This window comes from Trematosphaeria pertusa (genome assembly GCF_010094035.1).
Source record: "Trematosphaeria pertusa strain CBS 122368 unplaced genomic scaffold BU26scaffold_18, whole genome shotgun sequence".
In the NCBI taxonomy this organism is placed as follows: Eukaryota; Fungi; Ascomycota; class Dothideomycetes; order Pleosporales; family Trematosphaeriaceae; genus Trematosphaeria; species Trematosphaeria pertusa.
Genome location: NW_022987229.1, coordinates 562,895 through 589,141, shown reverse-complemented (window position 1 = coordinate 589,141; position 26,247 = coordinate 562,895). Strand labels below are relative to the sequence as shown.

Here is a 26,247-nt window from a genome sequence, read left to right as displayed (position 1 = left end):
TGCCTTCCGGGCTGCGGTCGTTGGGGCTAACGCCCTGGTCCAGGAGGTACATCAGAGCGTCTTTATCGTTGTGCGCGATAGCCGTCTCGATGATGCCCTTGGGTTCACGGAGGTTAGCACCAGCAGCGACAAGCTGTGGCAGGAAGTGCGGGCGGTGGTGTGTGATGCATTTGAATGCGGGATACTCTGAAGCCTTGAGGTTGGGGTCGGCGCCGTGCTCCAGCAGGTAGGTAACGATGTCGGCGCTATTGTCACGGATGGCGGAGCAGAGCGGCGTATACACCCCATCCTTCCGGATGTTCGGGGACACACCAGCTTGAATGATGATGTGTATGGATTCCATCTTCTTCAGACTGGCCGCTAGCTCCATGATACCAGGTGCCTTCTTAGGGTCTGCGCCACGCGACAGCAGAAGCTGGAGGGCCTTTGGCTTGTAGGTTGACGGCCAAAGAGGGTGCTTCGGTGCAGGCAGGTTGGGGTTGGCGCCATGGTCAAGCAGCACCGTCATGAGGTCCACGCGGTTCGCTTGGATAGCTGCGAAGAGTGCGGTCGCGCCCTCACCGTTCTTCGTGTTGGGATCCGCACCTGACTTGAGCAGGAGTTCGACGAGCTTTGGCGAGACGGTCTTGTTCATGCACTGGACAAGGGTTGTGCTGCCGCTCTCCATGATGAGGTTCGCATCTCCGCCATGCGCAAGATACATCTGCACAAGGTCGATGCGGTTCTCGCAGGCGGCCAGGCAGAAGGGCGATTCCGAGCCTGGACCAGCAGAGAGATTCGTGTCGGCGCCATGCTTCAGTAGGATCTTTGCGCCCTCATAGTATGGGATTTGGGTGGCAGCGAACAGCGCCGTATACCCATCCTTGTCGAGGCCATTGACGTCGGCTCCGTGCCGGAGCAAGAGGCTGATGCTCTCGGCGTCCCGGTTGTGCACAGCGGTTCTCAGCATGCCAGCTTCTACCCGGGCATCCCCCCTAGCGCCGCCATCGAGTAGTTGCTCGAGCATTCTGTGCCTCTTCTGCTGGACAGCGTCCACTAGGGCCGCCTTACCGCCAGATGCCATTGAGCCCGCCGGTTGCCTAGGTGTCCAATGCGGTGATGATGACGCTTCTTGTCTGCGGAAAGAGGGTTCATGCGAATAGCGGTCGTGGAGGGAGAGATCGTGCAACTGCTCTTCGGCCTGGGCCTTAGATCTGCTGGATTCTTCGGACGAGCCCTCTCCGTAGCCTGAATCATGATACGGGTGGTGCTGATAGACGACCGTATCCCTTACCGAATGCGACTCATTCGATCGCACGCTGGGCGCTCGCCAGTTGTTGTGGAGGTCGATGATTCCTTGGGACAGGCCCTGTTCGCCGGGTCGACCATAGAGGTCACTGGCGGACGGGTGTTCCCTCAGCGGCGAGGGAGGCATGTAGGAAGGGTCCAGGGATCGCTGTACAGGAGTAGAGCGGTCCGTGGAGCGGTCCAGAGGAATACGTTCTGTGGGCATGCGTTCCAGTGTAGACCGCTCAAGGGGCACCTGCTTGGACGGGGGTTCCGGCGGTGACGACGATGGAGGGGGCTGCATCGGCGGGAGGAAGCTGGACTTGCCCGGATTGATGCGCTCGAGAGCAGCAGCGAGGCCGGTGTACCCAATGCTCATTTGGGAGTCCGCCTTTGCGTCCCCAAGCGTCCACCGGAACATGGCTGAGCTCATCCGCAATGCCTCCTTGCTCTTGGTCAGGCTCATGCGCACTTTGTCGACGTCGGTATCGGCGAACATCATCCGAATAGCCCTACCGAAGCCGCCCTTCTTATGCTCGTTGTCCAGGAACTTGAGCATCAGCTGGTTGAGCACGATGAACTCATCGTTGATCTGGCGAAACCGTTTGTCGAGCTCCAGGGTCACATCGGAAGGGAAGGCATTGCGCTTATGAGATGCTTCTGTCAAGCCGGCTTCTATTGACCAGATGAGACGGCTCAGGTCGAGGAACTCGCTCGCGAGGCTCTGGAATCCATGGACGGGGTGTTTGGCGGTGCTGAGGTACTCGAGCATGCGGATCGAAATGGAGTTCCCCAGAAGGGTGATACGGTTGCAGAGGTCGAGAGACGATTCCTTCTTCGACGGAGCCATGGCGGTTGGTGTGAATTGCGTTGCCCACTGCAAGCAAAGAGAACTCAGAACTGCTCCCGGCGGAGGGATTCACACCTTTTGAAATTCCCCTCACATGCCAATCCCGCTAGAACCACGGCTCAGCTGCCTTGCCACGTTCTGGACGTGCGCGTCTCGACCATGAGAACGCAATTACGGGCCCCTCGCGATAGCAAGCGAATGGTGGTGTGGCCGCGGAGAGGCCGTCTGGCTAGCGTAGTCAGGGGCACGGTCGTTCCAAAAATAAGGTTCGACCACCGATGAGCCCCGCTGCTAGTCATCGGGGCGGCAGATCAATCCAGCCAGCGAGATTGCACAGATGGCGTTCGATCTGGGGAGTCCCCAGAACGCCGCGAACTTTCTGACAGCTGCCATGCACGTGCCCGCCTTCGAGCCAAGGTCCATTATGGAATCGGGAGTGTGCCATGAGTAGCCACCCTGCGCAAACTTTCTAGCTCCTCAACAGGATGATAGGGACAGCTGGTTGCCGAGCGCGCTAGACCAGAGTATTTCCGGTTCGAATCTTGTTCTCGTTCACCCGGCGCCTTAACGATGCCTCGAGCCCGTCCCCTTTCGTACTAGACTCGCAGGATCTGATGAGGGGCGAGCTCGCGAAACTCAAATATCGAATACTTTAGAAAGGATGATATAGACCCCTATCGTGGATGCTGACTCAAATGCAAAACGAGATGCAATTGTTGCTCATGCAGAGCTTCCAGAGGTGGGCAAGCTCCGTTGACGGTCGTATCCTCTAGCAAGCCGTTCATGTAGCCCACCATGCGCTTTCTTAGCAGCGCAAAACAAACGCATATGCGCCATGGCGTACGGAAATTCTCCGTCCCATTGGGCGTGTTGCTAGCGAGAAACTTTGAACTGCTCCCAAGCGGCAGCCAGCGCGCATCAACGGGAAGACGAAGAGATAGCGTGAACACACAGCCGCTGTCACAGTGGCAATTTGAATCGGAGCTCCCTCGATGGCCTTCGCTTGAGAAACCGATATAGCGTGTTCGCGGGAGAGTGCACATGTCGCTTGAGATGGCTCGGCGCCAGTGTCGAGGGACCCACGCTGCCAATGTATGTCATGACCTGCGGTGCAGACTATAACAGCGTAGCTATAGTATCAATAGAGCATGGGGCGCCGAGTGCACATTCCCAGCAACGCCAGTGTGATACTTGGTAGCGAAGGTTTGTAATCTGCTCGGACACCATTGTCGTCCTACTCTCGGCCCGCTCTTCAATGCTCAGGAACTAGTCTACCGGTACGGTATGGGGCGCAGTTAAGACCAACCCGAGTTGGGCACGAGCCTGGTCATCGCACCAACCGTTCGACGGCAATACGTCCTCAACCGCTCAGCTCCAGTAGTCGAGCCGTCAAGCAGTCGAAGTGGCAGACCTAAGCGTCACCTTGCAATCAATTGGGATTGCAAGGCTGGAGACGCCACTGATAAAGCAAGGGAGGCAAGAAAAGGGGAACGGGAAGTAAAGACGAATAATAAAAGGAGGATATTTGGGTGTGCTGTAGCGCAGGATGTCGGAAATTGTTCCGGAGGAGCCCTACGCGTAGCGCCGACGGGGTTGAATTTCTGAGAGCATGAGGCTCGTAGGAGTGTCGGTCATCCCCCTTTAGAGGCAGCTCCGCAGAACGCTACCCACGGCCGTTGACGGGAATTGCCTTGGGAGCGCTCGCGCACGAGGACTTAATTGTTGGCGATTTCCACGGTGTCAAATGCGGGCAAGGTATTCCTCGAAGCTCGGTAGATGGTGCCGCAGACTACTGACGGGTCGGGCATAGAGCATGCGAGTTGTGCAAGTGGCTGACTTGGATGGCTCAGCCCGTCGAAGCTTCGCGCGATGCTTTTCGAAAGGGCGAAGTCTCTTTAGCGGATCTTCAGCTTTCCCAAGCTCCTGATCTCAGCCACGGGCCTTCGCTACCGAGCCGGAGCTCCCGGGACCATGCCCCTGGAAGGCGTGAGCTCATGGCCAAGGTTTAGTGTTGGTTTGCGGTGGAGTCTGGACTCTGGAGGGAACCGGATCGGCCAGTGGTGGTACATGGAGGGTGGGGCACAGTCACACTGATCATCTGTGGGCTTTTCGAGAAACGCATCTGCAAGCAGGCGGCGAGGCAGATATCGCGTAGGTGGAGATGGTGGTGGTGATGGTGATGGGTAAAGCACGGAGAATTTTTGGCGCTAGGGCGATTAGCGCGAACTCCTCCAGGCGTCGGTATCGCTATGCCGCCTGCCATCTCTTCCGAGGGAGCAAGCACTCACTGTCGTCGACGGCACACATCTCATCCGCCATGACTTCGAACCCGACCTTGTGCGAGTTCAAAAAAAAGACGCCCAGATAGGCACGGCTGCTCCTTCGAACCAGCCCTATGAAATGTTAGTTATGAAGCGGAGGGTACTAGGAGTACCCAATCAATGGAGGAAATGAGTACCTGTCCATGCTGCTGGGCGTGAGCATCCTATCTTCTCGATACCGCTCTATCTACATCCGAAAACGGTCACGTCTCTGTTGCTGGGGACAATATACTTTGCAGACACGAGATGGCTGAGCACCAAATTTTGAACCCCGAGGAACCAATCACAGCAGTCTTGGCCGTCGTGTCACGCATTCTTGCTTTTTCCCGCACTGTGATCGATTTTGGATCCGCGACGTCGGGAGAGTCCACAGATCGGCATCCATCGAAGTCTTCCAGGATGGGCTCTTCCCGCAGGCAAGGAACGTGTACGTGCGCGGATAAAGTCGCGAGGTACACGTGCGAATTCCTCGAGATACCAGGCCCACGGGTGCAGCGACCTCGCTTAGGAGCGCGTCCGGCTGCATCAGCAAGCAGCCGTCAGGACGCGGCATAGCTGGGAGAGTAGAGGAAGCCCTTGTCTCACCGAGCCATCTTGTACGCAGAGTCGAAACCAAGCGAACGGCGTGCGGACCACTTCCAGCAGAACTCCAAGGTGGGTTGCCGATCATTGCGCACGCCTCCACATGTCCCTTGTATGTGCCCCACCATGTCTAAATACGGAAGCGCTGCATTGCATACGAATTGATACGATATCAGCCCTCCCCACCATGCGCTTTTGCTTCGGTTTGCGAAGCATTCTTGAATCTGCAATGCGAAAAAGGCAGCTCCATGGACAGCATGCTGCGCGGTGAGCATGTAAAGAGATATAGCGGTCCCACCGCGCTCGAGAGCCATTGCCCTTTCACGTCTGCCACAGCCTCGTGTGCGACGAACCTCGACGCTTGGGAAAGTCCCATCACATTACTCTGTCCGTCAGAATGCCTTCTCAAAATCCATCCCCCGGCCAGATGCCGAAGAGCCATAGTATCGCCGAACCAGTCTATCTTGTAGGTGCATCTCCTCTCGCATTCGCGCACACCAAAACCAACACCAAATCAGGGAGCCGTATGGGGACTTCTCGGCATCTCGTTCCTCTCACTCCTCGGCCGCGTCTTCATCAAATGGAGGACATTCGCCAAGCTCTCTTGGGACGACCTTTTCGTCATCCTAGCCTTCATCTTCAGCGTAGCCATGGCAGTCACCATGCAAGTTACCTCACGCTACATGTATCAACTCGAATACGTGCGCGTCGGGCTCGTCTACCCTCCGCCACCGAGCTTCATGGAAGACACCGGGAAGTACTTCAAAGGCACCATCGCCATGGGCGTCTTCTTTCCCTGCTCGCTCTGGGCCGTCAAGTTCGCTTTTCTCCTCTTCTTCTGGCGCTTGGTCAGCAAAATCCAGAGCTTGCGTCGGCATTGGTACACTGCCTTCGTGTTCACTCTTTTGAGCTTCGCCGCGGCTTTTGCGGCGACGGACTGGCGGTGCATTGCGAGTCCGGTTGAAGTTATCTTCACAACTTGCGCGTCGAGGGATTCGGGAGTCCGGATGAGATTCTTCATGTGGTTCATTTGCTCGATTGATGTCTCCAGCGACATGCTGAGTGAGTGTTCGATGTCGGGACTCTTGCACTGTTGCTGACACTGACCGCATATGCAGTCATGTCCATCCCTTTCGTGCTCTTGTGGCAGGTCAACAAGCTCCCCTTGCGCAAGCGAATCAGCCTGGCGGGCCTCTTCTCTCTTGTATGCGTCACCATGGCTATTGCATTCGTCCGCGCCTCCCAGATCACAGCGTACAAAGGGCAGCCAGATAACTCTAGGACAACACTTTGGAGCTTCGTCGAACAAAGCATTGGTGAGCTCGGGCCTTCGCGCTCTCTCTCGTACCACCTATTGATCTGCCGCAGCTATTATCATCGTCTGCCTAGGCTCTGTCCGTGTGCTGTTCACGTCAGAGTCGAACCGAGCCTCCAAGAGATCGTACCAACATCAAGCGCAGCCGCCTTGCCTCCTGCGGTCACCAGAAGCGTCAAGTGGCAAGAAGCCGAAGCATCCCAACGGCGTCACCGTCGACACTGTGAGTGCCGAGATAAGTTACGCCGCATCGTGGCGGCATTCGGATCTCGAATCCGGGAAAGGATCCACCATTGCGAGCTCAAAGCATTGCGGGACATGCACGTGTGGCAGCTGTTAGAAGCCGTTGGCATTCCATATTTCTTTGACCCTCTTGGGATCCCGCTCGTTTCGCCTATCCGTCATCTATTGAAATTCTGGAGCACCGGTGGATAGAGTCTTTGGTAGTGCAGACCCGCTCAACAGGTCCGATCGGAGAGGGCGGCGGCGCCCCCGGCTACTCCAGAGTCCTCCTGTGCCCCCTCTTTACTCTACACCTGTTTTTCTCATCAATCTCTGAGCGGTCTCGATTCCGTACCGCGCCACCTCCAATCGCCCGGACACGTGCGCATGCTCGGATTCCATTCGTGTTGCCTCACGGAAGCTGTCGCAACCGAGCCCCCGGCGTGAAATGAAACCATGCAAAGAGCCCCGAGGGCCATCACAAAAACGACAGAAACAAAGGCATTTTACCAAGACTCTGCTCTCAGCAAGAAACGTTATGCACCTGAAAGGTGAGGCTCCGACACTGCCCCTCTCGGGTCTCTGAAACCCGGTTAGCTTCATGCCGACCGTCCGTGCGCCTCAACAACACCTGCTTCTGCCCACTCCAATGTCGTCTCAGCTGCCATTCCTCCTGTGGCTACGCTTGGCTGCACCCTCTCTGACGAACGACGTTTAGCCAAGAATCCTCATTGGTCCGCCGTGCTCGGCTTCCATTCTCGGAAAATGTTTCCATCTTCCGCTTTTCTGATTCGTCGATTTCCATGGATTTTCTGCCAAGTGCAAACCGCACAGCACTTTCAGGACCGCGCGCGATGCAATGTCACCTGTCCGTGTTCGAGACTGGTGGGGTTCTGCTCTTGGGTGCCAGCGACAAGAGCCTAGCTGCCTCAAGGCAACCTCCGGATTGCAGGAGCACGGGATGTGATCAAACAAGTCCAAGAGGAAGCCACGCAGAGCACAACTGTGGCGAAGGGATACCTTCCAGAAAGGGGCATGTGGTCATAGCTATGGGGAAAGCATATATCTCGAAGGCCCATTCCATCTCTCCATCATCATATCCGCTTTCAACCTAGTCACTTCTAATACCTTCCGTTCTTTCTTTCGTGCAGAGCACTAATCTTAATTCTTGAGAGCAGAGCTCTTTTCCGTTCTTTCGATTCTCCTTAGACTTAGGATACGCCTCTACGGCACAACTTTGCTTTCTCTCGTTCCGAGACACATTCACGATCCATAATGAAGACCGTATACTCACTCCTTACCCTCCTCTCCGTATCTTTCGTTGCTGCCGGGCCGCTGCCGGCACACCTTGGGCGAAATGCTCCGATAATGAAGCGAACGGAGCACCTCGTCGAACCCGCTCCTACCCATGCTATGCCTCCTCCAGCTGCGGAAGGGGTGGATCCCAATAAAGCGGCAGCGGATGCGGCTGGTAAGTCTCCCCATGTGGCCCTAGAGATACCCGACTGATACGGCCATTAGCCGCGGAACACAAGGCAAAGGCAGATGCTATGGAAGCTATGCACGTAGCAGAAGCCGAAGCGAAAGAGAAGGCTCACCAAGAGGGTATGTGGAGTCAAGTTGCCGCAACTGCCATCAACGGCTAACAAGTACTCCCAGCTGCCGCACAGATGGAAGCGATGCATGTTGCGGAAGCCCAGGCGAACGACCAAGCCGACCAAGAAGGTAAAATATCCTTTGTCACCCTTTCGCCATCCTACTGACAAGCCTTGCAGCCGCCGCCCAGATGGAAGCAATGCATGTGGCAGAAGCTGAAGCCAAAGAGAAAGCTCACCAAGAGGGTATGTCAGCTCCAGTGTCCTTTCATGTATCAGTCCTCGCTAACAAGCATCCAGCAGCTGCACAGATGGAAGCAATGCACGTCGCGGAAGCAGAAGCCAAGGACAAGGCTCATTTAGAAGGTGCCCTACCACAAACCCCCACCGCCAACCCATCACTAACCAGCACCTCAGCCGCCCTCCAAGCAGAAGCCGAACACATCGCAAAGCTAGAAGCGGAAGCCGCAGCCCACAAAGCCGAAGCAGACAGGAAGGAACTCGAACATCAGCAAGCAGCTCAGCAAGCGGAGATCGAACACCAACAGGCAGCGCAGCAGGAGGCTGAGCAGGCACAGGAGACGGCTATGCCTGAGCCTCCTCCAGCGCCTATGCCCACGGAGGTGCTTGCATCGGAGCATGTGGCTACGCCTACCAGCGCTGTGGAGCACGTAGCTATGCCTACGGTCGTCGTAGAAGAAGCTGAGCCCACGAGCGTCGCGGAGCATGTCGTGGCGGAGTCTACACCGGCGGTAGCGCACATAGCCGAGACCACCAGCACCGTGGAGCACGTCGCTATGCCTACGGTCGTCGTACAAGAAGCCGAGTCCACGAGCATCGCGGAGCATGTCATGGTCGAGTCTGCAACGGCGGTGGAGCACGTAGCCGAGACCACCAGCGTTGTGGAACACGTAGCGCCTACATCAACCGGGGCTCCGGAGCATGTGCCCACGCCAGCACCGACCGAGGCAGCAGTACTAGAACACCCCGGGAACGCCGAAGAGAGTGTCGAAGTCGAGGTTCAAGTCGAACATCCGGCCGTCAATGATACCGAGCCGGCCGCGAGCAATGCCACTGTTCATGAGAGGAGGGCGAGGCGAATGCGCCATGCTGCGAGGCTGTATTAGTCGGGGGTGTGACTCCGTCGGCAGGCATGCCTGTACGATGAGATGGAGAGATGACAGGGATGGATTCGGGCATCGCGAAGACATTCAGTACGGTGGAACATACTAGGGAAAGCGTTCTTGATAGAATTTATTTTGTAGCGAGCGGAAGAAATCACTGCCAGCTCCCTATAAATCGAGCGCGAACTTGCATTGGCTGCTAGTGCAGGGAGTGGGGTATTGCGTCTGCTCCTTAATCGCATGAGAAATGGGATGGATTCCTCAGCTCGATCACCACTTTCTCTTGACTGACATGCTAGGTACATGCCCCCCTTCTTTAACATTGGGTCACATATTCTATCGTTGGGTCCCCTCTGGCCTATCTTCTAGTTTCTTCTCCTCTCCGCTCTCCTGCTCTCTCTACTACCCCATTTGCTACTTCTAGAGCATACAATAGCTCCAGCCATGAGACAACCCTGGACAACCTCAGGACATTTGTTTAGCTAGAAACAAATTCGTGGAACATGTGAGTGACGCACATCTCTAGAGATAACCTCGTCTTATTTTAATGATGCTGAGCTAAGTACGCCGCCCAAAGCAATCACGTCCTCCGGCTTTTCGGGTTTCAAAGTAATCGATTCCCCGTTCAATCAGTTCTTCGTCATGTTTGCCTACGCGTTCCTTCCTTATGTCTTCTAGATGGCATCGCTAGATAGAGGAATGGTCTTTTAATCAATGTCCTTTATATCGATCCTTCTTCTATCAGGCCTTTCCTCCATTACGCCTTCTCCTATCAAGCCTCCTTATACTTATTCTTTTTCCAGAAAGTCTCCCTCTAAGGAGCACCCTCCTGTTAGTCCTTCGTTTGTAATATCCACGTTATCTGTTTTTCATTTCATTCGTCATGCTGCTATCAATCTATCAGTACAATGTTGTAAAGGTTGACTTAAGCTTAATCCTGCTTATATAATCCAGTCAAGATTTTACTGTAAAGGGCCGGGTACTTTCCTACCCCATCGTGGCTGGGTCTACTTGAGGGCTTCACCAGAGGCACAGTAGTAGCCGTCTAATTCCTAGAGTGCCACGGCTTAGACGATGCTTGGACCACATCGACTTTTTTCATCGTTCGAGAATATACGGCCGGACCACTCCTTGGCGATGATGGTTTCCCTCATTGTACAGGTGGACGTCTCCCGAGTAACTCCTGGCGAGACCGACTTCACACATTGTTCAAGCATATATCTCTGGATTGCCCCGTGGGGAATGCTACCTGCTCCCCCATTCCCCGTCCATGTATGACGAAAAATAGAACCTCGGGTTGTACGCACGCTCTTGGAGCGAGTGCGGCGCGTTTCGCTATTCACAATGGCACGGCCACTGCTGGGTATATATTGATAGTCCTTCATAGGCTTCCAGACTAAGACACGCTCCAGAGCCCTCCCAACTTGCAACCTCAAGAGCAACCCAGAGAGCAACCCAGGAAGCAGCCAAGAAGACAACCCACAACCCCGAGCCCACGATCCTCAAATAGTCATGGCACCAGCGAAGAAAGCAGCACCTGCATCGCGGAACTACGCCTGGTTTTGGAACCACTTCCTCACTTTCCTCAATGTCCTTGACACCGCCAACACCGACGTCGAGGATATGGCACACGCAGCAGCCTGCATCGCGGTCCTCGGAGGAACCATGTCGGCGCAGATCCTGCAGGAGCCACAGCCCATCTCCAACTGGCTCCGAGCCTTCGAGCCTCGGGCGCTTGTCTGGCTCTATCGCCAGGACGTGGGACTCGATGTCATCGAGCAGCTGAAGGACAAGGCAGACCGCGACTTCTTCAAGGAGTTCGTCGGGTTCCTGCGGCCGTACGTCGATAAGCATGTGCGCAAGGAAGTCCGCGAGAGCAAGGACCAGGCCAACGCGGTAGAGTACCCCAAGTGGGCATTGGATACGGCGCGTTCCTCCTGGAAGAAGTCAGCTGCCCATCTATGCAAGATCGCACAGCAGCACAGACAGGCCAACTCCGGACAAGACATTCGCCGGTTCAAGGAGTTGTTCGACGAGTACGTGGATGAGTTTGACGAGGTCAAGAACTTCCCTCCCTTCGTGGTCGCCAACGACTACAACGTGAAGGAGAACGGAGAGTTCAAGAATTACGTCTCTAGATACCCCGGAGACCCGGACCCGGACAATTTCCCCGTGGGACCCGAAAGCGATTCGGATGAGACCATGGAATCCGAAGGCGAAGAAGATCCAGAGGCCGTCGAGGAACTCGAACGCTACGAAGATTCGTTGGCCATTGAGGAACCCGAAGGCGATGATGAATCAGTGCTCGTCTCGGACCACGAAGACGAAGAGGCCCATGAGGAGGATTCCCCAGTCGCTCGCCGCTTATCTCGTTCGACATCGTCATACTCTCCACCCCTTTTTGCTCCTGCACGGGGTGCGAACTGGGTCATGCCTCCTGGCCGAGAATACCCACCCTTCACCGATGCAGACATCGAAATGGACGACGCTGAGGACCGCATCGCGGCCGATACGTCTGGTGTCGACGCAGACGATGACGGCCCAGATGAGCCCGATCTGCCGACTCCTCGCCAGCTCGCCAATGGTATAGATGACCTCTCTCTGCAAGAAATGGGTGGCCCAGCGGCCCAGTACAACATCGACGCGAGTATGGACTTAGACGCACCACCGCGTGTACAACATGAACCGAACGACGCACTGGTAGAGTATCAGTCGGCCGGTGAGCCAATCGCACAGGATCAATTCTGCCATGTTCATCGGGCTCTACCGTTTGAATGCTTAATCTGCAAAGGTGATTTCACGTTGCGGGAAGCCCAGCCTGATTCGGGTCTGATCGCCTGGACAATTTGTGGCCACGCCTTTCATACACGCTGCCTTAACAATTGGGTCAACGAGGCTGCCATGGACACAAGTAACCAGTGTCCTCTTTGTCGAAGGGTGTTGTGTGTTGCTCGTGAACGGGTCCATCCAGGGGGTTTGGAAGAGGATACGTCGTCGGATGATAGTTCGTCTATAGTGTTCATTGGCCTGGATCGCCCTAGATGAATGTCATTGGCATAGCTAGGGTGATACTGCCATCGGGCTTGCTCAATGGGGAGAGTGGTGCTGGGGCGAGCTACGCTGTCCATCAATAAACCAGTCGCCTAGCACTATCAAGCGATGATTCATATATCGAACAATAATTGCGCAAGTCCTGAGAATTTTGAAGGAATCGTGTAAGCAGACCGTCTCTCGTCAGCAAAATGACGCTTGTGGAAGTTTCTTTGGTAGAAATAAAGTTGATTAGTACAACAGCAAAAGGTGTGGTCTCGCAACAAATAGCTTAACGAGACTGGCTGCGGCTAATACCGATTCGGACGGCTTGATCGTCCTCTAAATTAGGAGCGTTGATATTGCGGCTAAGTTCTGCTAGGCGCAGTCAGCCGTCAGGCTCTCTCTGAATAGGGTCGTCATCGGGCCATGGCGGGTCCAAGTCTAGGTATGGGCCTACCTCAACCAGCCGCAAATAAGTGCAGGCCCCACTCGGGTTTACTCGAAAATCTCAATTCCCACCAAGTCTGGCGCCCAAGTATCGCCCACAGCGCGAAACATAACCTCATTGGACGACCCTGCCTTGAACCCATCCACTTCCACCATCAGCCTCCCCGTCTCGAACCAATCGCCACCAGAGATCGGAAACGCCCATCGCTTGGTCGTGCCACCATTCACCGCAATTGTCATATTTCGCGTATTGGACCCCCAATCCCATGCCGTCGCGAAGGCATAGTCGTAGTTGATGAAGTCTACCCCAAGGAGCTTCTTTCCAGAGGTTTTCGAAGCGACAGAGTGCACTGCGACGCTGGCACCTTGCCCGATATTGCCGACCTTCTTCTGCGTGGGTACGCAATCTCCCGAGGTGCAGTTGACAATGCTGGCTGTGCCCCCGAGGGTACCGTTGGCGGCGGAATAATATCCGGCAGAGGAAAGTGTGGTCGCGCCCGTGATATTAGAGAGGACCCATAGCTTCAGTTCATGCCCCGCCAGACTAATACTCTGAACGCCCGTAAGCACACCGAGATCTTTGGCCGCCCATACATCTCTTGCACTCGCCGATGTGATATTGAGACTGCTCAAGTCGATCTCGTGGCTTCTGGACTGATTGTTCCAATTTGCGACACCCAGAACCTTCCGTGAACCCGACAGCTCGCCAAGCCAGATATCCCATTCGTCTTCCGTGTATCGGCGAACAAGCTGCGCTTGCTTGGCTAGGGAGTCTTGATTGATTGCGATGACCTCTTTGTTTGACAGCGTGGCTAGAGAGGTCTTAGAGAGCAAACTGTCTAGAATGCCGCCGATGATGAGCGGTGATTTGTTGATGGCCCACATGCCGAAATGGAAGCGCTCCTCTTCTGCAGAAAGGGCGCTGAGCCCGACCCTATTCATGGTAAGTCTCGGTGTAAGCGCCGCGACGGAGGCGAGGCATACAGCAGCATGTCCATATCTGGGAAGGCGCCCGGTCTGGTCTGCCTGTGGTATGGTACTACTTGGTTTGTGATGCGCCAGATACTGCGCCACGCGTTGTAGATATCATTGCTCATCCTCCACGTGTTCCCAATATTCGAGGCCCTATTGAATTAGCGTACTGCTGTCATGTGCATCAACCCAATCTTACCAGTCCCCGACATTCTCTCCTATTCCCCACTGGCAAATAAAGTATTGAAAGTCACGGTTCACGTTGTTCAGGCTCGCGGCCATTTTCTGGAACCGAACGGGTGACTTCGCCTCTACGGAGTCGGAATCTACCATCGTGGTTCGGGAGGTTGAGTAGCAATTATCGTATCTGCCTACGTTGGTAAAGCTCGATAGGGCCAAGCGGGGCACGTCATAATGAGTTCTCACATACTTCAAGGTATCACCACCCCATCCAGCGAACGTGTTCGCATCTATGTCTTCGTATCCTAGAGCCCAATCAGTACTCCCATGCGCCGCGCATCATGTCAACTCACCAAGAGACCCCGGTAAGTTCGTAGAACCACACTGGTAGTATCCGGCACCCGAATACAATCCGAATTTGAGCCCTATTCCGTGCAGATAGTCTCCAAGTGCTTTCCCACCCGACGGAAAAAGGGCCGTGTTCCACTGCAGCCTCTGTTGGCTGTCTCGATTTGGTGTCATCCATCCGCAGTCCGGCGTCACGATGCTGTAGCCAAGCTCTTTGAGCCCAAGGTTGACCAGTCCCTGCGCATTTATCTTCACCTTCTGTTCGTCCGGGTTGCAGCCGTATGCATTGTAGGTATTCCATCCCATAGGTGGAGTTGGGGACTTGACATTGCCGGCGAAGGCCGAGGGAGTCAGGAACACAAGCAGAAGCAGGGATTTCGTAGACATCATGTTTTCCGGAGTCACGTGCCTGAGATTGCCCTCTTCCTTCATCGATAGATGGCAGCGGTTACGTTTTTATGGCCGATGGGTCGTTAAACCCCCTCGGTGTATTTCCCCATCTCTTTACATCTTCCCCGGCCTCAATGCTGTTCCCCTGCATCGGGGCATTCTTCTTCCGCCAAAAGGATTCCACCTATCACGAGTTCCGAGCCGCTCGCGAGGACCGGCAGGTGAAAAGGACGGCCGATTAATATAATAGCGCGACCGTTAGCTTGCGGGGTACGTGAACGTCCCCGCAGATGCCCGATGACGCAAAGACGGAGTGAGGCAGCCTGCGACGCATTTTCCATTCGGCAAGGCGCGAACCCGATGTGAGAAGCGCCGCGAAGCTCAGGGCATTTTCGGATGGAAAGTAATGAGGCTGTGGATGTGAGCCCTGGAGCCCTGGAGATGCCGAGGGAACCCCGGGAGCTAGCGCATTTTTGGACTAGCGGCTGTAGATCTCGGCCCAGCTGCAAAGATGACTACACGAGACTTTCTTGCAGCCTCGAGCCGTCCGCGTTATTGTAGGCTCCTTCCCAGTAATAGTCGACGAGGCGCAGCTCAGCTGCAGCCTACGTGGCATGGCTTTCTGTTTCGTTTAGGCAGCAGCTTTGAGAGCGCTGACTTAACCTACACCCGCCGCTGCCGCAACACCTCTCATAGACCAACAAACATGGCTGCCTCTCCAACTACTCCGATTCCGTTGATCCATCTCCTCTGCGTAAACGAAAAGGACATCGCCGCCTTCAATGCCGCAAAAGAAACCTACAAGCTTCCCGCATCAGTCAACGTCACCATTCACAATGCAGCCCTCGCCGCCCTCGATCCAGCTATTCAATTCGACGCCATAGTCTCTCCCGCGAACTCATATGCGCTGATGGACGGAGGCTTCGACGATGCCCTCTCGCGCGCCTTTTCGCCCAAAGGAGACTATCTTGCCCTCACTCGCGTCGCGCAGGCCGCTGTATACAAAGAATACCGCGGTTTCGCGCCCCCGGGAAGCTGCACGCTCATTGATTTGGAGGGCGAAGCCAGCCTGAAGCAGAACAATTGGGGGTGCAAGTGCTTGGTCCTTTGTCCGACCATGAGGATGCCACAGAACGTCACGTGGGATCGAGAGGTCGTGTATGAATGTGTCTGGACGCTTCTAGCTGCCATCGATAGACATAACGGGCGAGTGTGGGAGGGTGCATCTCAAGATGAGCAAAGTGCTGGAGAGGGAGGGATTCGGAGTGTTTTGATGACGCCGTTGGCGACTGCCACTGGCGGTTGGAGTGCTGAGAGGTGGGCCGCACAAACTGTGCTTGCGATCAAGCATTTTTTAGATGCGGTGGAGAACGAGGCGAAATGGAGGGCAATGCAATGGGGTCAGGTTGGACGGTACTCTACTGAGGTAAAGAGAAGCTATAACCTATAGAAGTAGTATCTATACTACAGTCCTAGTACGGTATATATTAGAAGAGAGATAGCTTCGCTTCGCTTCCATGGAACTCTCTCCATCTAGATCTCATCGCACAGACCTTTTATGCAGTCCAACGGTGCTCTTGTATCGAACTCGTAGTGGTCATGTGCGAGAGGAGGGTTATTTTCTTCCCGGCTTCGCAGAACCTGAACCATGTCCTCAACTCCCGACTCGTCATCCTCGAGCAGGTCGAATTCCTCCGTCATCGCCTCCCAATACCGCAGTGGCCACTTTCGTACTACTCGAAATTGCTTTTACTATCACTTTCTATAACTCGTTTGCTAAGCTATGCTTGCCGTACTTAGTTGCTTCCTGACAGGAGTTTGCTTATACATTTTTGTACATACAAATACCCTCTCATAGTACATATATAATGCGTTCAGATCACCCTAATAGCACTGTCTACCATCATAGCAGCCCCGATAGCCATGTCTATGATCTTCACAACCCCATCCGCCCACAAAGGAGTTCAGTCGTCTTTGTTCTACGGACAAAGCGGAGCTGGAAGAAATCAAGCCGTATGGACGAGACACATTACTGGAAAGAAGTCAGGTCATAATGTCGAAAAGATAGGAGGTATAAGTACCGGCTTCAAACCTCTCCCTGAAAGTCAGAACCACAACAAACCCGACAAAATGGCCCTCGTCGAAGAGAAGATTGACACACGACTTCCGTACCGGATTGGTTACCCGATATTGCCTGTCCTTAAGGTCGAAACACGAGGCGCCGGTGATAAAGTACGGAGTTACTTTGCCAATTTCGACGACTTCAAGAACAGTATCCTACCTATATTCGCTGAGCATAATGTTCCTTGCGGCCCTATGCGCTTTGCATACCGGGTAAATCCTGGAATGGATGCTACTGATCAGCACCTCACTCTTGTCATCCCGTCTTGGTACGAGCATGGCTGTCAAGATCGATGGGTCGCCGTGGTCAAAGCGATTCGCTTGAGCCTAGTTGAGTCTGGCATTGACTGTGCTATCGAATTGATCGACAACCTGGTATACATCTTGGGGCTCTTTATCGCACCTATCTTGTCGACTGATCGTGATCTTATTGAAGGCTGGAATAAAGTCCGTTCTACTTTCCATACTATGATCGAGAGTCGAGATTGGGTTTCAGTCGATGTTTTCCGCCGTGAATTCCCATCGCTCGGAATGCGCCCAACAGTCATCATATGCGCACGGGATGCCAACGACGATACGTGGTGGAATTCAACTCTCCCCGCCCTCCAGGAGCTGCTGAAAGCCAATCATCTGGAGCTTGACATTGTCCTCCTTTTCCATGAAGGCATAACCCTTATGACTGGCTCCGCTCCCGGAGTTGGTACTGAGCCTGATCTTGCGGTCGCTCAGGACTTCTACCGCTCCAAAATCTACATGGGCACATCATGCGCAACGTCCGATTCAAACAGAACCGGGACCTTAGGTGGTAGGGTCAAGCTAGAGCATGGGGATGCTGTTCTTGAGCTAGGACTTACTAATTTCCATGTCTTAAGGCATGCTTTCGAAGCTGAAGAACACTTCTCGGAGTCGTTTCCTCCAAATCCGGATCGGTCGTACGGAACCGCGGTTAGCCCCTCAAACAAAGATCACGCATTTACAGTTCGGAAGCTGGAAGCGCGCTTGACGGAAGCCCGTGAGACGTATGAGCGTCTCTCCCAGGATCTCGATTTGTTCCAGGACGATCCATACTCGGAAAGAATACGTCCCAATGTGGAGAGGGAGCTCCATCAGCGTAACAGATTAGAGGAGGAGTTTGGTGAAGCCAGAACGTTCTCTCGTAATATCGGCACTATCTATGCAGGATCTGGATTCCGAACTCGCCACAACCCACAATTTTCCGACCTACAGGAAGATAACAACTGGGCACTTGATTGGGGTTTAGTTCAGATAGTTAGATCGAAGACTATCCCGCGTCAACTCCGGAACATACCCATAAAAACCGACGACAAGGGTTGCGATATTTTCGACCATATTGGTAAGGAAACTGAGGTCAGCCAGTATTGCACAATCTCTACGGATAAGAACTACAAGGTCATGAAGCGAGGAAGGACAACAGGTTGGACCGAAGGCACGGTTAGCGCAATCGCCTCGACGCTTCGCATAAGCGATAAACCTATACCACAAACACCGACTCACCTACAAGAACGGTTCAAAGACATGTTCGGGAATAAACCTGTTTTCGTCCATGGTGTTATAGGTACAGCTAGGGTACCTATATTTCTGGAACCTGGGGACTCTGGAAGCCTTGTTCTGCTAAATCAACCCTCGAATGTCCCTGGCGTCGCTATTGTTGGACTTGGCTTCGCCGGCAACGACGTGACTCTCGCCTCATACATGATTCCCATGGATTTAGTCGTCCAAGACATCGAGGAAATCACAGGGGGGAAGGTCATTGAGCCACAGTACGCGGGCGAGGTGCATGTTCCAAATGATCAGGATAAGGAACGGAAACCGTAAGACAAAGATACTAAATCCAACTGGGGTAGACTTGTGCGGTAAGCCGGTGTCGAGGATGCTGCAGCCGCAGACATAGTTGTATCATGACAAGCAATACACATGCTGTTCATTCTGGCTTGTAATGTAGAGTGGATGAGGGTTGTGCGGTGAAGTTTCTTTGCGTATTATGTAAGCCAGGTGTTCATTTTTGATGAACTTGCGATCCTCTGCATGCCGTAGCTCTGCGAAAATGCGAATGGGAAAATCCGGAAGGGCAGGTAAAGCTCCAAAGCACCAATGATCCTGCACATCAAGGAGCCTTCTCCAATCCAAATAGTATGTTTATAGCCACCTAGCATGCGTGTAGCGAATCTTCTTGCAAAGTCTGCACTGTCCATCCCACCGGTAGCCCTTTCTTGCTCCCTCTCATAAGTATCCTTGATAGGATACCAAAGGCTACGCTTGTCCAAGTGGTACTTTGTACAATCTTTATTGGTCCTGACATTCCCGGTCTGAACATAAGTGACCTTAACTCCGAGAGGAGCAACCTCAACTCGTAGGCATTCGGAGTAAGCGTGCAGCGCTGCTTTTGTTGCACAGTAGCTGGACATGAATGGCAACGGCATGTGGCCGGCAACGGAGCCAACGTTGACAATAGTTCCGTTTGCGACGAGTAATTCGGGTAGGAACGTTTGGCACATATTGATTACGCCCAAGACATTGGCGCCGAACATTCTCTTGCACTCGTCAAGGTCAGTCTCGGTTGCTGGCCGAAAGACAGCTGTCGTAGTTAGTCATACAGCCACCAGACGGAAACGAGATCAATTACCGAATCCAGCATTGTTGACCAGATAATCCAGCCCTTTGCCTTCCAGCAGCTTCACGACTTCCTCGTGGCACGCAGCCACGCTTTTGGGGTCGTCCACGGTGAGCGCCACGCAGTCGACTCCCAACTCTTTCAGACCGGCAATCTTTTCTAGCGTTCTCCCAGTCGCGATCACTTTCAAACCGCGCTGTCGAAGCTCTTTCGCGAGCGCATGGCCGATACCGCCGGGGGTACACCTGAATCGCGTGTTAAGAGGATAGCCATAAGCGTGTGCGAATCCGTACCCTGTGACGAGCGCAATCTTCGGGAGCGCCATCTAGTCGTTCTCGGATGAAGCCAGCCCGCCCCCGATGGTGTCCGTACAAGGCGATGTAACAGTGTTTGTGTGGTAGACAGGAGGATGTAGGTATGGTGTGGGGCGCGTGAACGCCGAGATCTTACCTCACAGCTTCCCTGCACGTCTAACTCTATTAAGCATCAACATCATCTTGCTACGTCCAACAAAGCAGCCAAGCCATTCTACTTGGGGTGAATTAGAAAACTCCGCTTGTTCCTGCCTCGCATGCACTGGCTTCGCCTTCATTCAGGCGGATGACTCCGGCAAGCTCAACTAGAGCGACAAAGTGCTCGACCGGTGGGAAGACCGATCGCTCTGCCGCGCAAGTCTGGAAAGCGCTGATTTTCTGATCAAGCCGGGGCAACATAAGGGCGGCGGGCAATAGAGACGGGACGACAGGCTGAAAGTCAGCCCTTTTCGGTAAAGCGCGGCTTCCTTAGCGCCACGAGTTTGCCCACAAGTCACGGGTCACACCTCCTCCTCCGCCGTCTTCGCGCCCCTCTCGGCCTTTCTCCTTGCACGACCATGGCGAATTTCGTCCGACTCCCGGATACGCTTTCTCCAGGGCCGGCTCTCAAGCTCTACAGAACCCTTGGGGACGGTGCATGATGGAGCCGTGGTCCTTCCTGCAGCCGCGAATGCACCGCACCCATTCGTGCACCCACCATCGCCTCCAAAGACCTACAGCCTCTGCAGGTCTCTGCTCTGAAGCTCTTCTTCAAGTCGCAGTTCTGCACGAAGGCCACAACCCCGCCACCCTCTACCTCCCTTGCTGGGCAAACTGCCCTCATCACAGGACGCAACATTGGCATCGGCCTCGAATGCGCCCGCGTCCTCCTTGATCTGCAGCTGTCCCATCTGATCCTCGCAGTCCGCAGTACCGACAGGGGGGAGGAGGCTGCGGCTCCTCTACGCAAAACCCATTCGAGCGCCAGAATCGACGTCTGGGCATTAGATATGCTCTCGTACGAATCTATACAGGCCTTCGTAGAGCGCTGCACGACCTCGTTGCCGCGGCTCGATATCGCCATTCTCAACGCCGGCGTGATCCTGACGGGCTTCAACATCAACAGATCGACGGGCCACGAAGTCATTTTCCAGGTCAACTATCTCTCCACGGCTCTGCTCGCAACGCTCATGGTCCCCGTGCTCAAGGACAAAAGCGGCCATCATGCGCCCGGCCGCCTCACCATCGTCTCTTCGGGCATGGCTCTACTATCCAAGTTCGCGAACCGTGGCGCTGTCCCTCTGATCCCGTCTTTCGGCGACCCCAAAGGCTGGAATCTCAGCGCTGTGGCGGAACGCTATAGCGTGACCAAGACAATGCTGCTCATGTTCGTAGTGAGCATGTCAATCCAAGGCATGTCATTGTCAATGCGGTCGATCCTGGACTCGTGGCTGGATCCGGCTTGCATCGCCACTTCGCCGGACCGCTGCGAGCGATAATGTGGGGCCTGAAGGTGGCTTCGGCGCGGTCGCTGTAGCAGGGCGCATGGATGTACGTTGATGCGGCGGTGGTGAAGGGGGCCGAAAGCCATGGATGCTTTGTCATGGACTGGAGCCTCTGCCCGTGAGTGACGATCCAGCATGCCTTACTGGGTTTTCTGTCGCTGACGATACTAGCAATCACACATTAATGTACACTCCAGAGGGCAAGCAGACCACAGAGAGGCTGTGGGAGGAGACACTAGAGGAGTTAAGGTTTGCTAATGTAAGAGATATATTGAGTCGCGCTCAGAGTACGAAATAGGTCGCCTATCTTACTCGATATCCTGCACTATTTCTTGGTCGTGTGTTGTATTTTGCTTCTTCTCTGGCTATCTGATGGCTCTCTGCTTCCTTTTTGTCCCTATTTGGCTAAATTGTTAATAACCCTCTTGGAAAACTAGTCCGTGCTAGCTTTCCACTGCGCGTCTACTATATGAATTAATGCGAGATCCCATCAAACCTACACAGGCCAACCTCTTACTACCTATTGATCCCGTCTGGACTCATCTTCAATTGACTAGCGGAGAAACCTAGCGCAGATGTACTTAAGTTGCACGGAGATTGACGTTGATAGTCTTGCGGCTACTGCGTTTCCGAAGGGCGTGAAGATCTCTGAGGCGCGAATGCTACGGGCATATTTGACTGGGGAAGAGAGATCACGGTTCGGTGCTGCGTTGGCAATTCGGCATGACGGCCGATGTACAAGATGCGGAAGGTTGGCAAGGGGTATGAACATCCCGTGGGCCTGTTGTGGGATGGAGAGAAGCGGAAGCCAAAGGATCCTTGGAGATGATCCGGCACGGTAAGTTACCCAGCAGAGAAATGTACGCGTCTGAAACTATCGAGGACTCTAAGGATGCTTCTTTTCATATCGTAAGGCGACTAGAGATGCGGAGGAACGCGATGCGAGCGAGAGGACTCCGTACACGGGTACCTAAGATCGAATGCGCGCCTTTGAGATCTAACAAGAGCAGTAATAAGGCCCTAGACTGGCCAACAGTTCGTTGGGGCCGATCTCAGAGAATCAGCTCAGCGTTCAGAACGTCGTGCCAAACAGATACAATTACCCGTGACAGGGCCGGTCTTACTTCTTATCACTGGCACGCACATAAAATTGCGCTGCTGACGGAGTTCGTGCTCTCGGGAGCTCGACACTGAATCCGTTTTATGCGGGCCATCATGTTAGAACACGAGCCAACGGAGGAACCCCGTCCCCGCGAGAGCAAGCGTGGAGTATGCCAAAGAAAAGCGCTAAAGAGGAAGGAGTGGCGAATAAAATCAATACGGTCGCGTTGGTACGCAAGACACGGTGAGCACTTGCGAAGACCGAACCTAGCACGCTTTTCTAAACCTACAATGGAACTAATATCGGTATCTAGATGACCATGCCCAATCTACCTGGTACGTAACCCTGTGCCAGTATATTTATTCATACATGCGGCCCCACCTAATGCGGGCAGCTTACTCAGGAGGCACCGCCTCGCCCTACATCATCGGCGGCAAGCCCGTCGGTCTCGGTCCGCCCTTGCCCGTCCCTTGAGGCCTGCCGCTATGATGTGGCTTCCCGGTACCATGGGGCCTTCCCGTCCCCTTTGGATGATGCGGCTTCTGCGTACCCGTTGGGTGGGCGTATCCATCTCCGCGATGAGGCCTCGCATCTCCCCCCGAAAGGATCGCGGAGAATGGTTCCTCATGCCTAGGCGCGAGATGGTAGTCGATCTCAAGGCTGCGTTCAACAGGAGCGGGCGTGGGAATTGGACCCCACGGTAGAGCTGACATGGCGCCGTTGTCGGTGCCGGAGGGAAAGGGAGGTGCGGTGCCAGTTGGATAGGGATGAGGACGGGTACCCGTTGGGAAGGCTGGAGGAGGGTGGGGGTAGCCGGTTCCAGAGGGCTTGGGATGGTGTTTTGGGCGGTTGTGGCGAGCTTCGAAGTTGGCGCCGAAAGGGACTATGAAGTGTTAGCATGCTCGAATGGTAGAAGGCGATGTGTACATACAGGCAACGGACATGCCTACGAAGGCAAGCACGATGAGAGATCGCATCTTGAATGTGTAATGAAAAGGCTGATTCGATCGGAAGTGAATGTACGGGATAAGGGTGCCCGAGAACGACAGAACTCAAGGAGTTATGAGCGTAGACTGGCGCCGTCAAAGAGTGACTTTCAAATAAGTGGTAAAGACGGTCTGGCCTCGCAGCGCAAAAAGGAAATCCAGCCCAAAGCTTCGAAGAATGGAGGTTGAGCGACACTACTAGCGAGAGCAACCGCGCCTCTCTATATACATTCCCCGGAGGGATGATACCAAACATGATCAACAACCCTTCCATCTACGACGCAGGTACGCATCCTAGATCCGCATTGCTATCGGATGAGCCTGCAGGAGGTCCACCTTCCACGCATAGTGCAGATCGGCACGGCACTCCGAAGCTCTCCAGCAACCGTTCTGAATTACCCAAGGGAGTGGGTCACGTTAAGCATTCTCTCATGTATGGTTGGCAAGCATTGACAGCCACGAGACGTCTCGGAGCAAGTCCGATATACGCCGATTGCGGGCTGTTTCAGAACGTAGTCCGCTGGGGGTTGAATGACGAGCTACGTGCTTGGAAGGAGTGAGAGCCCAGTGATACCGTAGTCCGAGGCGCTCATGCTGCCCCTGCATGTAGTTGGGGGCCGTCATAAATTAGATGAGGATCTTGGTTTGATGTGGAAGGCGTGGGCATAGCTGTACCGGACGTTGGAGATGAAGGGAGCGTGGGGAGTTTGTAAGGGATCCACTTCGGAGTTTCGAAACACCATGGTGAACGCCAAGCACCGACGCTGATTGGCGGAAGGTCCGTGGACGTATCTGCAAGTAAGCCATCGCGCTTATTAGGCATGTTTCAGGAGTCGGTTGGTGATCTGCTGTGGATGTGTACGTTGGGGACTAATGTAGAAAACTTCGTAGGAATGCGTGTGGCAGGTTGAGACTTGGTAGCGACGTCCGACTGCTTGGTCTCGGCCAAGGTTCGTCAGCTTTTCTGGTCACCAAAGGGCTGAAGGCGTTCCTTGACATTACGCGTCTCCTGCACATGAGATTGTAGCTTGCGCTAAGGTAGTCCGATATTTGGTAGCGAGGTACGAGCTCAACGTGCGTCAGATTCGGGACCGGTTTCTGCGCTGGCGAGCTAGCGCTTCTCGCTTTAAGTTCACCGGACAATTCACCATGGGGAAAATATAAGGTACGCAATCAATATTGCTCTTTGATACCTGAATGCATCTTTGGACTGTAGACGTCGGCGGCAGTTGAGGTTCGAATTCGTGTTTGTGGGTTGGACGGGATGCTGATAACGCCTGCAGAATCTCCAATCTCGTCCATATCATGACGTTGCAGGTTGAAGAGAATAATTTGTCTCGGACTCAGTTTGCCAGCATCTCTTCGCTCAGTGCTCACATGGCCGTCATCCGCAACGAGCTCATAACCACCCGACCCTCTTCGCTGCAAAGCTCCACCCGGACAGCAATGCGGTCGCACCCGTAAAGACGATGAGAGCTCCATAACCGGACCCGTATGCCATTCCGGCCCTCCAAGATCCTGCCTCGACCAGTGCTTCAGAGAGTGGTCCACTGCACAGATTGGCGATTCCTTTACCAGCCGAAAGACAGGCGAAGATCATGCCGGAATCGGCGCCCCTCTTCTTATCCCTCGTGTCCCGAATGATGGCGCTCCAGGAACTCGAATTGCATCCAGCGAAAGCACCGTAAGCAAGAGAGAAGATGTACAGTGGCGCCAGAGATGTTGCAAGGCCCCACAGAAGGAAGACGCCGATGGTGGAACCTAGCGCAGATACGAAAAGACAGTCGACCACATCGTACTTGTCTACTGCTGTGCCCATGCAGAGAGAACCCACAAAGGCTGCGGCATTCAGTAGGATAAGGGTGACGGTGCTTTCTAGGCCGGATGCGCCTAAGGAGCGGGCATATGTCGGCAAGTAAATGGCCGGAAGGAAGTAACCCAGGCTTTGGATCACGTTGCCGGACTGGAGGATGAGAAAATTAGTGCACTTCCAGAACGACATGTCGAAGCTTCGTGACTGGGAGGTCTGGGAGAGCGGAAGCCGCGGTTTGAAGAAAAAGAGAAGCGGGAAATTCAGGGCGACAAAACTGAGGGCGCATACTCGCAGCGTAGTGCGGAATCCATAGCGGTTCAGAAGCCATTCGAGTACAATTGGTAGGATTGCTCCAGACAGACCAAGGCCAGCCATGGTCGCGCCGTATGCGAATCCGCGGCGTCGGACCCACCACTCCTCGATGTAGAAGAGTATGGGAGTCCATGCGAGTCCGCCACCAACTGCGTAGATGATGCCTTGGGTGAGGATCAGATGCGTGACGTTGGTGGACAGAGATCCAAGGCCGAGGGCTAGACACATGATGACTAGGCCTATGGGAGTGGCCCACGCACGCAGCTTCGGGAAGTATTTTAGGAGGGCGAACATGATTGTGATGTCCATGTACATGATGCCCTATGAAAGGTGTAAGAACAGCTCGTCGTCGCCGGCGGGGGAAGATACCATTGCACATGCGCCCACAAGGGGGATATTGCTGGATCCCGCGAAAGGTTCGCGGGTGCTGTAATACTCCTGGAAGATACCATAAGAGGCGGCGAAGCCTGCTCCAGCGTCAATTGAGCTGGTATTCAGCCGTCAAGGCATACGGACCCCATATCAGCCCCTCGAGCATGAAGCAGGCCAAAAGGAACAGCCAGGCATCTTTGCCGCCGTCAGTGGGCGGTAACGAGAAGCCGGCAATGTCGTCGCTCGGATCGCTGTGCTGAGGCTCAATGTCGGTTGAGATGTGGGAGGGCGTCTGGCCTGGATAGCGAGCTAATTCCAGCTCCGTAGTGCGCTCTGAAGCCATTGTATGCGAGAGAGGGGGAAGTTCTCGTGCGGCTGCCGAGCGTGGCGCTGTTGGTTTGGTGCTTTATACATGCTGCGATGGCGGTGGTGTTGAGTCAAGTAGTAGTCTGGTGGCGTTGGAGGG

General features: G+C 54.4%; 10 protein-coding genes across 10 annotated transcripts; 6 read left to right on the top strand and 4 right to left on the bottom strand.

Annotated features, from left to right (window-relative positions):
• Positions 1-5,537: 5,537 nt before the first annotated feature.
• BU26DRAFT_382493 (uncharacterized protein) lies at positions 5,538-6,443 on the top strand (the record flags this gene model as incomplete). Its single annotated transcript, XM_033822590.1, has 3 exons — positions 5,538-6,081; positions 6,138-6,335; positions 6,388-6,443. Coding segments are annotated over 3 exons (798 nt in total), but the record flags the coding sequence as incomplete, so codon positions are not given.
• A 1,388-nt stretch (positions 6,444-7,831) lies between these two features.
• BU26DRAFT_570461 (uncharacterized protein) lies at positions 7,832-9,278 on the top strand (the record flags this gene model as incomplete). The annotated part of the gene is made up of 6 exons (XM_033834010.1): positions 7,832-8,027; positions 8,078-8,161; positions 8,216-8,281; positions 8,332-8,397; positions 8,452-8,517; positions 8,569-9,278. The coding sequence occupies 6 exons, from the start codon at positions 7,832-7,834 to the stop codon at positions 9,276-9,278; spliced, it is 1,188 nt and encodes a 395-aa protein (XP_033678061.1).
• Positions 9,279-10,787: 1,509 nt separating this feature from the next.
• On the top strand, positions 10,788-12,320 carry BU26DRAFT_510259 (uncharacterized protein; the record flags this gene model as incomplete). Its single annotated transcript, XM_033827213.1, has 1 exon — positions 10,788-12,320. The coding sequence occupies one exon, from the start codon at positions 10,788-10,790 to the stop codon at positions 12,318-12,320; it is 1,533 nt and encodes a 510-aa protein (XP_033678060.1).
• Positions 12,321-12,578: 258 nt separating this feature from the next.
• On the bottom strand, positions 12,579-15,034 carry BU26DRAFT_524027 (carbohydrate-binding module family 35 protein). Its single transcript, XM_033830188.1, has 5 exons — positions 14,261-15,034; positions 14,158-14,212; positions 13,927-14,094; positions 13,740-13,880; positions 12,579-13,689 (listed from the first exon to the last, which is right to left on the bottom strand). Exons 1-5 carry the CDS (start codon positions 14,640-14,642, stop codon positions 12,804-12,806), a joined length of 1,632 nt encoding a protein of 543 aa, XP_033678059.1. The 5' UTR covers positions 14,643-15,034; the 3' UTR covers positions 12,579-12,803.
• A 150-nt stretch (positions 15,035-15,184) lies between these two features.
• On the top strand, positions 15,185-16,095 carry BU26DRAFT_609754 (macro domain-like protein; the record flags this gene model as incomplete). The annotated part of the gene is made up of 1 exon (XM_033835945.1): positions 15,185-16,095. Exon 1 carries the CDS (start codon positions 15,352-15,354, stop codon positions 16,093-16,095), a length of 744 nt encoding a protein of 247 aa, XP_033678058.1. The 5' UTR covers positions 15,185-15,351.
• Positions 16,096-16,775: 680 nt separating this feature from the next.
• BU26DRAFT_438077 (uncharacterized protein) lies at positions 16,776-18,602 on the top strand (the record flags this gene model as incomplete). The annotated part of the gene is made up of 1 exon (XM_033824272.1): positions 16,776-18,602. The coding sequence occupies one exon, from the start codon at positions 16,776-16,778 to the stop codon at positions 18,600-18,602; it is 1,827 nt and encodes a 608-aa protein (XP_033678057.1).
• BU26DRAFT_524026 (short chain dehydrogenase/reductase) lies at positions 18,560-19,795 on the bottom strand. The gene is made up of 3 exons (XM_033830187.1): positions 19,692-19,795; positions 19,411-19,643; positions 18,560-19,362 (listed from the first exon to the last, which is right to left on the bottom strand). Exons 1-3 carry the CDS (start codon positions 19,721-19,723, stop codon positions 18,767-18,769), a joined length of 861 nt encoding a protein of 286 aa, XP_033678056.1. The 5' UTR covers positions 19,724-19,795; the 3' UTR covers positions 18,560-18,766.
• On the top strand, positions 19,758-21,687 carry BU26DRAFT_543711 (NAD(P)-binding protein; the record flags this gene model as incomplete). The annotated part of the gene is made up of 4 exons (XM_033831708.1): positions 19,758-19,773; positions 20,424-21,085; positions 21,229-21,314; positions 21,368-21,687. The coding sequence occupies 4 exons, from the start codon at positions 19,758-19,760 to the stop codon at positions 21,492-21,494; spliced, it is 891 nt and encodes a 296-aa protein (XP_033678055.1). The 3' UTR covers positions 21,495-21,687.
• Positions 21,688-22,717: 1,030 nt separating this feature from the next.
• BU26DRAFT_510253 (uncharacterized protein) lies at positions 22,718-23,275 on the bottom strand (the record flags this gene model as incomplete). Its single annotated transcript, XM_033827212.1, has 2 exons — positions 22,718-23,181; positions 23,230-23,275. 2 exons carry the CDS (start codon positions 23,273-23,275, stop codon positions 22,718-22,720), a joined length of 510 nt encoding a protein of 169 aa, XP_033678054.1.
• A 1,191-nt stretch (positions 23,276-24,466) lies between these two features.
• BU26DRAFT_609751 (MFS general substrate transporter) lies at positions 24,467-26,239 on the bottom strand. The gene is made up of 3 exons (XM_033835944.1): positions 25,926-26,239; positions 25,779-25,876; positions 24,467-25,730 (listed from the first exon to the last, which is right to left on the bottom strand). The coding sequence occupies exons 1-3, from the start codon at positions 26,122-26,124 to the stop codon at positions 24,684-24,686; spliced, it is 1,344 nt and encodes a 447-aa protein (XP_033678053.1). The 5' UTR covers positions 26,125-26,239; the 3' UTR covers positions 24,467-24,683.
• Positions 26,240-26,247: the final 8 nt, after the last annotated feature.